The sequence below is a fragment of the Python bivittatus genome, unplaced genomic scaffold, assembly GCF_059951505.1.
Source record: "Python bivittatus isolate LINGU-HERP-01145 unplaced genomic scaffold, Pbiv_v1 ctg000220_np1212, whole genome shotgun sequence".
NCBI lineage: Eukaryota > Metazoa > Chordata > Lepidosauria > Squamata > Pythonidae > Python > Python bivittatus.
This window is the reverse complement of record NW_028277048.1, coordinates 10,979,653-10,991,230: the sequence shown is the minus strand read 5'-3', so window position 1 is coordinate 10,991,230 and position 11,578 is coordinate 10,979,653. Positions and strand designations below refer to the sequence as shown.

General features: G+C 39.6%; 1 protein-coding gene across 13 annotated transcripts in view; it reads right to left on the bottom strand.

The window, feature by feature from the left end:
• Window positions 1-598: 598 nt before the first annotated feature.
• The window catches only part of LOC103066130 (uncharacterized), an 84,517-nt gene continuing 73,537 nt past the window's right edge, over window positions 599-11,578 (bottom strand). For all 13 annotated transcript variants that reach the window (XM_088137881.1, XM_088137878.1, XM_088137880.1 and 10 more), the window contains 2 exons: window positions 10,952-11,071; window positions 599-1,543 (listed from right to left, as the gene is read on the bottom strand). In XM_088137881.1, the coding sequence (XP_087994007.1) occupies window positions 1,082-1,543; window positions 10,952-11,071 (582 nt within the window). In that variant the 3' untranslated portion in view covers window positions 599-1,081. The remainder of the gene's footprint in view (window positions 1,544-10,951; window positions 11,072-11,578) is intronic.

Here is an 11,578-nt window from a genome sequence, read left to right as displayed (position 1 = left end):
ACAAAAAAAAACACTTGCTGTTTCAAATTTTTAATACATTAAAAAAAAATAGAGGCCAGTTCTGATTGATAATTCTTTGAGGATAGTTTCATTCTTTCCTTCTGAAAGAAAAAATATCACACATCAAGAAAAACGGACAGACTGCAAAAGGCACGAGGGAGGGGCAGGCAGGGGTGGCCGCTGCTGCGGCCACCTGCTACACTGAAGGAAGACATGAAACAAAAGCACAAATTAGCAAGTGACATACAGCTATGGCTTCTGTAGAACTTCCCTGAACAGAACATGCTGGAATCTCTCAGCATATAGAATGGCAGCTCAGCCACTTCCTCTCAAGCAACATTTGTGGGACCTTTCCTGCTCCCCAGAGCGTAAGTCTTGCTGATCCTCAAACAGAATTCACCATCCAAGCTCCACAATACTGAAACAAAGGAAAACGTGCCTGAGGCAACAATTCAAGTTCTAAACACATCTGGGAAAACGTCTTGACCATAGGGATTCTGTCGAAGAAGGAGATTCTACTATAAAATCCCATTCTTCCTGGATCTGGTGAAGGTCATACTGTGTGTGGATCTGTAGTTCACCAGGCCAGTGCTAGATATGGCAGAGTGGGGCCAGGCAAGCAAAAACAATGGAAACCAGATCCCAAACTGATGCATTAACCACATACCCATCATATCAACCTATAACACTACATTGCCAAGTACATAAAGTTTTAAAAGTACACAAAACTGGTGGTCAGCACAAGTTGCTGTGATGCACACTGTCCACCCGGTAACTCTCTAGCAGGAAATGAGAAAATGGCTGAAGCACGACTGGAATTTAGTCTTCAAAACAAACTGCTCTTAACACCAGAAATGCAGAAGCAAGTTAGCAGGGGGAAAAGCCAGAGAGAAGACAACAAGGGGAATATATCTTTTTGTGCCAAGCTAGTGAACATGAGAAAAAAAAAAATAAAGCTATTTATGGCAAGGAATCATCCTTTTAGAAATCCAAGCCATTTCCAGTGTCAAAATGAAACTTCTGCCCATTCTCAACCCAGAAGGCTGAGTCTGTCCCCAAATTTCCTTGGCCAGATTGGTTCTCAGTGAGTGCTGCTTCCTGATGGCCAGGGGTTGAGACGGCACTGTGGGCAGCAGCCTGAATACACAAGAATATCACAGGCCTCAGACCGTTCTCCAGCATGCCACCCTGCAGGCCAACCCGAACAAAGCTGGTAGGCCTCCAGGTCGCAGATCAGTTCCACCACCTCATCAACTGTGGTCAGGCGGGCAGGGTGGCTGGCGTAAAGTTCATGTTCCTGAGGCACCAGCAGGTCTTGCACCACCACATGGAAAAAAAGGCCTGGGCGGATGTGAATGACTGCGGCAGACATAGTGGAGTGTTTCGAGCGCTGGATGAGACGCAGGTCTGGGCTGCCCAGTGGAGGCAATACTTCCCAATGAGCAGGGAGGGGGATCTCATTCAGCTCAGCCAAGAACTCTCGCAAGACACTGTCCAACTGAGAGAGGGGCTGCACTCCACCCAGGCTGTAGACTTCCATGATCTAGAGGAAGAGCAAAAAATGCCAGCTTAGTACCCATTAGTATCCAAAATAACCTTAGATATGCTGCCATTTCCCCCAGTTTGGATTAAATAGGGCACTATTTCAAAGCCATTCCTTGTCATGACTAGGGCATTGGCTAAAGGTCTCAACTAATGCAGCAGCTCAGCTCCCAGATATGTTTAAAGCACAATTACTCTGGGGTCTGGGATGAAGTGGTTTAAGAATGTAATTCATCTCTCCAGGTAAATCACATTTTACATATTCTGAAAACAGTAACATTTGCACTAAAGGACTTTTGCACTCTGGAGTTTCTTCCTGTCTCAGTTTGGCTTCTGGACTTTCACATGGCAGGAAATGTCTTTCAGCAACAAACTAAGGCAAACTACAACTCCATCTTGATGAAGAGAGTCAAGGCACTGGTAACCTCCACATTAGATGACTATAATGCACCACATAAGGCACATTGAAAGCTGCCCCAAAACTGCAACCTGTAATCTAGTGCAGGTAGTCCTCAGTTAACAATGGTAATTGGGACTGGCAACTCCATCGTTAAGTGACACGGTCGTAAAGCACAATGTCACATGACCACATCGACTTACAATGGCAGTTGCAGCAGTTCCAGTTGCCATTGTTAGGTGAATCCTGCGTAGTTGCAGCATCCTGTGGCCACATGGTGGCCATTTGCGACCTCCGGCTGGCTTTCCCATTGACCTTGCTTGTCAGAAGCAAGCAGTGAAGGTCGCAAATGGTGATCATGTGACTGCAGGATGCTGTGACTGTTGTAACTGCGAGCTGGTTGCCAAGCACTCAAATCGCAATCACATGACCGCGGGAAGGCTGTGATGGCCACAACTACGAGGACCAGCCGTAAGTCCCACTCGTTCAGCACTGCTGTAACTTTGAACAGTCACTGAACAAGTGGTCACTGAACAAGGACTACCTGTAGCAGGATTCTGAACTGACGGGACTGGGTACTAATGACTTACTTTGCCTGAGCTTAGAACTCCACTTTTTCCAAGACAATTGGCACCAGCAAAGATCTTCTCCAGAGTTTCTTCTTCAAATTCTTAGGCCAGATTCTTAGCTTCAAGGGAATGATCTTTTTGACTGTGATGCTCTACTTATGCACTTCTCACTTCTCTCATCCAAAGAAATGTGGCATATGACATCAGCCTTCCCCAAATCAGTCCTTCCTGAATATGCTGGACTATAGCCCCTCCCAACAGCCAACCAGGAATTATAAGGGTTGTAATCCAGTACATTCACTGCTTGCTTCTGACAAGCAAGGTCAATGGGAAAGCCAGCCAGAGGTCGCAAATGGCCACGGGATGCTGCAACTACGCAGGATTCACCTAACAATGGCAACTGGAACTGCTGCAACTGCCATTGTAAGTCGATATGGTCATGTGACATTGTTCCAGCTGGGAATAGCTGATCTACATTTGTGTTTTTAAAACCCTACGTGAGTCCTTTTTATTTTTCTCAGGTGGTTTAACTGCCAATATTTTGTGCTTATTCTCTGAAATTGTTTTCAGCACTACCATTAGTTTTTAACTGCATTTTATATCCGTGTGGTCTTCCTTTTGTTTTGCTTTTTGATGACTTAATAATAACATCTAAAACAAGATCATACTTTATAGTAATGAGTAGAACCTGCAAAAATATCCTTCTTTTTGATACATGGACAAAGACTGAACCCAATTGACTGTATTTTGCCTGCAGACGATTTAAATTTTCCAAAGATGTATTACTTCGGCTTTTACAGTTTTACAGTTCTTTTTTCACTTAGTACCAGACATTCTGGAAAGTGCTGAGGGCAGTAATGCTGACAAGGTTCAATTGCTTTGACTGAGGAGTACAAAAGCTCACAGAAGAAGCTAATATTTGGAGAACTTACCAGTGACAAATTCATCAAAATTTGTCCACATTAGATGACTATAATGCACCACATAAGGCACATTGAAAGCTACCCCAAAACTGCAACCTGTAATCTAGTGCAGGTAGTCCTCAGTTAACAATGGTAATTGGGACTGGCAACTCCATCGTTAAGTGACACGGTCTTGAGGGCAGTGACAAAAATAAAAATTGATGGGCTTTTTTGCCTAAGGAAACAGTAATTTAAATTCCTTCCCTACCTTGGACAGTTATTATATGTGGAAAACAGGGAATTATTTTCCATTAGAACTTACTTTTGTACTTGAAGAACTAGCCAAACATAATGACGGAACAGCTGATGAGAGAAACTCTATCTGTGAGCTGTGGTCAGGAAGAGATGCTCCCAAAAAAGGTTTTAGCATATTTTATGGCTATGAGTATTTCTTCACAATGAGACACTAATTGCTATCTTGGATTAATCAATGGCAGTTAGCAAAATATGTGGGTGAATTAAAATGTATCACTGCATCTTCCTACAGAAATACTCAAGACTTTCTCTATAAAAGTAGAATCTTTGGGCTGATGCTAGTCAGCCTTGAGATAAGCTAGATAACAGATTCAAACTGGGCCTCAGCATTTAAATCATCAAATAAAAGGATTTGACAAGACAAAAGCTATTCACTCACTCATATGTAGCCAGATTGTAGTTTGGGTTACACTCAACAGAATCTGAAATCTGTGGGCGTAATGCTAGCCAATAATGTTTCAAATCTTTTCCTGTAGTTATCGGAGTCCTTGACAAGGCCAAACCTAAGTAATTGTTCTGTACCTGTTCTACTGAAAGAGACACCAGGTGATTTAAATGAAATCAGACTGATTTACTCTTTTTATTCCTTGCTGAAGGATGAGGAACTTACTAAAGCTAGAGAGCCTTAACCATACTTCAACAAATATATAGGCTGTAGTCAAAGCACCTGGGAACGATTATTGACAATATTAAATTTTACAGAGTCCTCTTTGCTTCTGGAATCTGTTAATTTACACTTCTTTTTCAAGAATCCTCAGGCTGGAAAGGCCAGCAAGAATCTGATCTAAGAATCCATACAATTCCTAGATAAGGATCAAGAAGGAATTACGTAGCTTCCTGACCTCATGGAAAGTAACGTGCACTAGCTGAGTACCGATATGAAGGAGGAGGAGTCCAGCAGAACCAACAGAAGATGTTATAACTGAAGTGAAAGGATTCCTGACTTGTTCTCTTTGGATGGGACTGAAAAGAACAAGCACAGGTTGAAAACTGAGGCCTCCTTAATACTTACAGACTTCATTTTCAATCTCATTTTGCATCCTCTGTGATATAACTTTCATTAAGTTTAAATCCTGAAGTGACTTAGCATTAATATTTATCTTCCTCCACATTGACTGCGGATAGGAAGAGAGAGATCTGGGGCAAATTAGAGGTATTACCCCCAGTGCTTTTCTCATTTTAGCTGAGATTTTAACAGCAGAATCAGTCCAAATGATCTTTTAATACAGTCACATTTTAATAGTTGCCTCCCTGAAAGTGATGGGTTTAATTTTATCCCGAGGTGACAATCTAAAGATAGATGTGTTAATTTGCAGGTTTTTTGTTTGGCCCAAATGTCTTAAAGGCAGATTTCTTTATTTTCATTTGGAATGTGGATGATCACAGTAACAGGGAACATAGACTATGGTCTAGCAACTGAGGCAGTGTCACAGATGTTAACCTCTCCTGCCAATTATACGAATCAGTTGTTCAACTGAATGTCAGTTGCTGCCCATCAGGTTAACATCTTCCTTTAGTTTGCACTCGAGTATGCAAAAAAAAAAAAAAACGATTTCGGGATCATTCCTGCCAATTTAGGATGTGCCCAACTTAGCTTGTCTTAAAAGATGACTAATGTAATTTCAGAGCTTCTTAAATGGGAAAATTGTTTTGAACTCCCATTTCCCTAATTACTGAGGCTTTGCCAAGGGTAGTTCTGGAATTATTTCAGAAGTTAACCCAGCAATTGGAGACATCCTTAGACAAATAAAGATGTTGATGATTCTAACAGAATAATTACTCCTTCTAAACACTGATTTGATTTTATTGCAGCAGTTAATATCATAATTGCAAAGTATAAATTATACAGATTAAGTAATTGGACCATCCTACTGCATATATTAAATTGCCAAAATAAAATCATATAAAGCTCAAGAAAGAAAAAAGGGAAAAGCAGGGGTCACTTGAGGGCATCTTTTTCAGGCCTCCAATTCCAAGAACTCTTGTTACCTTCTGCTGTATTTCAGCCAGATCTCATCTGGGGAAAGGGGCATGGACCCAAGCTGGACACATACATTCCAGGAAATACATGGGAAGTGTGTTTTTCCTCTATTTTTGCAAAATGAAAGCAGCTGCCATCAGAGGTCAACCTTGGCTCCTTGTCTGAGTACAGGTGGTCCTCATTTAGCAACCACAATTTGTTCAATGTTAAGCAAAATGGTCACTAAGTGAAAAACACTTAGATTTTAAAATCACTAGACGTGACCGTAACTGTGTATGTTACTTCGGCCTTCTATATTCAATTTCTGTTATCCTTCATGAAATAGACATTTTTAACAACAATTTTGTACATTCTTCTTCAAAGATCTCTTTAATTCTAACATAAGTACAAAATTAGGCAAAATAATATTACGCTACAAAAATAAAAGAGAGTACAAAATCAGATTTTACAATTATAATACCTGTAAACTAATTAACTGGACATAAATCCTTTGAAACATTTGTCTTTTTCTCTGTTTTTGAAAATGCTGGATACGCTAACATAGCTGGTTAATGGCTGAGGATCATCTGGGTCTTCTATTCCTGAGGAAGGGAAGGGAAGCAGAGTCGAGGAAGGAGTAACTTTCTTAAAGAATCCACTAAATTTGGTTTACATGTTTTTTTCTTTTTTTCTTCATATGTTTCACAATAACACTTTAAAATTTCATGTATTCCCTGATGTACCTTTCTAAAATATTCTACATTTGGATCCATATTTTCTAATTCGGATAAAGTTTTGCTGACAACAAGAAAACGCCAGCCAATCTTTTCACAGTGAACTTTTTGGGCTCAACTACTTCTTCAACCCTTTGTGCTTCCAAGTCTTCTCTTAGTTTGATTAAATCATTTGAAAAATCTCCCTCAGTGTAGGCTATAAAATTTTTCACATCTTCAGCATCAATCTCTAAATCAAGGGATTCTGTGTCAAATTTTTTTCATTTATTTCATCCAAATCTTCATTTTGGTCAAATCCTTCAAAATTATTTACAAGAGCAGCAAAATGTTGTACAGGTAGTCCTGACTTACAACCATTTGTTTAATGACCGTTTGAAGTTATGACAGTACTGAAAAAAGTGACTTACGACCAGTCCTCGCACTTATTACCATTGCAGCGTCTCCACAGTCACATGATCAAAATTCAGGCGCTCGGCAACCAGCATGTATTTACGACAGTTGCAGCATCCATGATCACCATTTGCAATCTTCCCAGGGGCTTCTGACAAGCAAAGTCAATGGGGGAAGCCAGATAAGTCATGATTCACCTAATGACTGCGGCAAAAAAGTTCATAAAATCAGGCACAACTCACTTAACAACTGCATTGCTTAGCAATGGAAGTTCCCGTTCCAATTGTGGTTGTAAGTTGAAGACTACCTGTAAACACTTTTTCTAAATCCCTTGCATGCATTTCACACTAACATCCTGCCAAGCTGCTGCAAAGTTTTTGATGCAATGGAGGATACTGTAGTCTTTCCAAACCTCGGGCAATGTTACTGTTTTATCCTCCGTTGCAGCTATGGCTTTGGCAAATGTTGCATGTAAATACTATGCCTTGAATATTGAGATAGCTCCTTGGACCATAGGCTGTAGGACAAGGGTGGTGTTTTTTAGTAGATAAACTACCTTTACATCTGGGTGGAGATCGTTAAGGTGCAAGGGATGTTCAGGTGCATTGTCAAGAGGCAGGAGAATTTTAAAAGGAATTCTTTTTTGCAAGCAATATTCCTTTATGAAATAATTCATAAACCAATCCTCAAAGAGTATTTGCGTCATCCAAGCTTTCCCGGTGGATCATTAATAAACAGGCAGTACGGGCTCACCTATGTTTCTGAACACACAGGAGTCATCTGATTTGTGGATCAGAAATTACTCCAGCTTGAATCTGGCGACATTTCTGCCCAATAGTATGGTTACTCTATCCCTAAATGCCTATCTATATCCAGGCATTGCTTTGGCTTCTTTGTGTATGTAGGTCCACTCTGGCATTTTTTTCCAGTATAACCCAGTTTCATCCACAATGAATACCTGTTCAGGCAAATAGTTCTCTTCTGCTACCATATCATCAAGTTCATCCAGAAAACATTTGGCAGCTTCTTCGTCAGCACTTGCAGCTTCACCTGTTCTGTGTGTGTGTTTTGGTAATGAAACTTTTGCTGAAATCTCACAAACCAGCCACAGTTGGCAGTGAACGTTTCAGGGCACTCTTCACCTGCTTGTTCCTTCAGTGTGTTGAAAATTCTGCGTGCCTTAGCCTGAATGAGAAGGCCAATCAGCATCCTCTTTTATAACTGATCTTTGATTCAAAGTAAAAGTTTTTCCTTTTCGTGGATAAGGCCTTTTCGCTGTCTTATTATAACTTCTCTCATTCCTGCTGATCCTTTCATTGCCTCTCTGATCTTTTCCTTATCCTTCAAAATACTGGAGATGGTAGAATGGGCCAGGCCTTCTTCTTGTGCTATAATAGTTACCCTCTTCTCAGCATCATATGCTCTGATGATCTTCATCTTCAAATTGAAATTGGTTTTTTCTTCTTGCTACTTCCTTCAGCTGAATGGAGTTCTTTCTCTTTGAAGACATCTTGGTATGGGGTATAAATGCGCGTAAACAGTAAATAAGCAAGTGAAAATAAAAGCAGGTTATATGTGATACCATACTAACTGTAATGGCGAATGTGTGACAAAGAGACAGAAAGAGATGCTGCAAAGGTCATAAAAGGTCATACATGCACACATTGGTTGCAAAATTACCTTTTTTATCACTTTCGTATTTGCGAATGGTCACTATTCGAGGTAGTCGCTAAACAAGGACTACCTGTGGTCAATTTTTTCTACTTTAGAGACACAGAAGCTGCTGACTAAAGCTGGGAAAATCTCAGGGAGAGATAATATGGCTCTAGAATCAATTAAAGAAAATCTAGATTGGTGAGCCTCTGTTCTGGCAACCTTTTTAACCTGGGTTTCTCAAGTAACATGCACACTTAAGGACTGGGTCTATCAATCATTACCCCTATTTATAAAAAGGCAAGAAATGTGCTCCAGCTAATTATCATTTCATTAGTTGGCTGGTTTATCAGCAAACTATACACCATACTGGAAGCTGCTAGATTAGACAGAGCAGGAAAATATATCAGTGGAGAAATATATAGGATTTAGAGCTGGCCGGCTGACTCAGTGTTTAATCCCACAGCATTTAGTAGGAAAATGTACTTCTACTTAAGGGAAAGTACTTTATCCCGGTTTTGTAGATCTCAAATAGGGCTGCTGTTTTGATTCACATGGATATCTTATCGAATAGATTAGAAACTTTATTGATTTAGTCACGTGACCATATCAAAAGTATAAAACCAATACAAGTATACAAGTAAACATAAAGAAAATAGTGGGACATATTCATAATAAGTCATCACCCCTATAGTTAACCCCAGTCTGATCTAGATAGTCTGCCCTCTTCAAAATAGCCTTTGATATAAAGAGCGCTGTCTTACTAGTGATACACAGGTTCGTTCCCTGCAAAAAGTAAGACGGTTTTTCCTGGGTGCCTCAGTACCGTTTAGTTTTTCAATAAGAATCTAGGTAAACAGTCCTTTCTGCAGAATATAATTTGCAATCAAAGAGGATATATGCAATGTCTTCAACAGCTGGTGCACCACAGATACACAGTCTTTCTTCAAATGGAACTCCATGAACCTTCCCATATCTTACCATGGAATCTAATTGTTCAAAACAAGCTCTAGAAAAAGCTCTTCTAAGATGAAGGCATCTGTTAAATATTTTTCTAACTGGGAGGCTGATTTGTGCTGAGCCAGCCACTTCAAGGACTTAACATGTTTAAGGGATGCAATATCATCTTAGGCAGCACATCCATGACTCTTTGTCTGAAACTTTTCTTGGCCTTCAGATCTGAATGGACTGGCAATTGTGGATATCTTATAGAGAAAGATGTAATTATTGACTTTAGACAGGTATTTGTGGGCACTAATTAAGAAGTTCTGTTACAACACCTTTATGCAGATAGGGTTAATTGTTACAGCCATGTCTATATTAATTTGGAAAGGAATTAAATGTTGATATTACCTATCTCTCATTTATTTTTGTGTTAACTCTACAGTTGAAAGGCTGACTAGTACAAACTTTCATTCACCCAATTTGGCTGGAAGATGCAAAGGTATTTTAAAATATTAATTATCAAGAGACAAAGGTAATGAACTTTACAAAAAGACCAACCTAACATAGATGGCAAATAAATGGCACCAGAATTGACAAAGTTATGCTGTTTAAATGGGGGAAGGGAGGAGAATAGCACTTTAGGTAATAGAGCCAAGGCAGACTAAAATCAAATCTGCAATTGAAAGTGCAGCTAGAGTTCTTCAATTAGCCTTAGCTTGTCATACTATAGTGATCACCATATATCATCTACAATTATGATATTTGAAGCCAAGGTAGTAGCATAATCAAAATTTCTAGACATTATCTTCTCAATCCCTGATGAGTATTAAATGAAAACTTACTTACAGTTTGCAATCAGTATAAGCATAGGCCCATTTATTTAATTATAGGCTTCAATTAATTCTTTGTTATGGACTGGCACCTGTAATTCTATTAATTTTCATTCTTCCTGGAAGAGATGCAGGGCAGCAAACCTATAGTCTTACAGAATTACCTGTGATTTTAGTATCTATAGGTTCTAGATAGCACTCAATTGGCTTATGAATTTCAGAGAGATCAGAGTGTAGGACATGGTACCTTCAAAAAGTCATAGCCAGAAACAAAGAGCTTCTATGTTGATATGGTTTAATGTTCTATCTTCAGCCTTGCTATAGTTTTGTAGTACTGCTCTTATACAAATTTGCATCTCATAGATATTATTTTAACAAAGATGGCTGGCAGGCTGGAACAACAATATGTATCCTTTCTATTATCAGGTATTAAGTTTTATAGCTGGTCAAGGACCATAATATATTTGTCATAACAAAGTTTCCATGCAATTATCCCACAATCCACACCCCAAATCTCTTAATAGTTGAAAAAAACTACAATCAGTCCCAAAGGCCTCCTTCATCTCACTGATCTCAGTATCTGTTGTTGTTACCCATCAACTTATTGTGATTCTCATCCCCAGGATGGGGAACAAACTTGCCCAGGCTCAACAGTCAGAAAAGAAAAATCTGAAGAGTTATTGCCACAGTGCCCAAAATTATTCAATTACTCACTACTGGAGGGTGCATTTGCTGCAATGGTCCCACTTCATTGTCTTCTAGATCATCCAGAACCACCACTTCTGTGCATGATGTTCCTGATAGCCTCTTAAATTGGGGGAGTCCTGCTGATACCTGCAGTAATTAGAATAGGCACAAAGTTTAATTTAAAAAAGCCAAACAGGCCTTTCTATGACTTCTCAGTGCCCATACCCTGGGTCAGACAACAGATCTGGCATCAGAGGGGAGCTGTACATACAAAGACACATACAAACAACATTTCAAAGGAAGCTGAAGGACAGATTATGCAGGGAAGACAAAATACATGGGACTGCAAGGCAAATCATATTTAATAGTTATATTTTATACTGTACTATTTATGTTTTTATTGGTTTTAACTGCTTGGTTGTGAACCGCCCAGAGTCCCTCCTTGTGGGAGAGTTGGGCGGTGATATAAATTTGATTTATAAACAAACAAACAAACAAACAAACAATAGACCTCCCAACAAGTCTCTTTGAAACATCTCTTTAAATATGTGAGCCCAGAAATATGTACTGAACAGTTGGGAATCTATGAAACTACAGCTATAAGAACATAAGTAGTTCCCTGCTGGATTGGACCCTTGGCCCATCTAGTCCAGC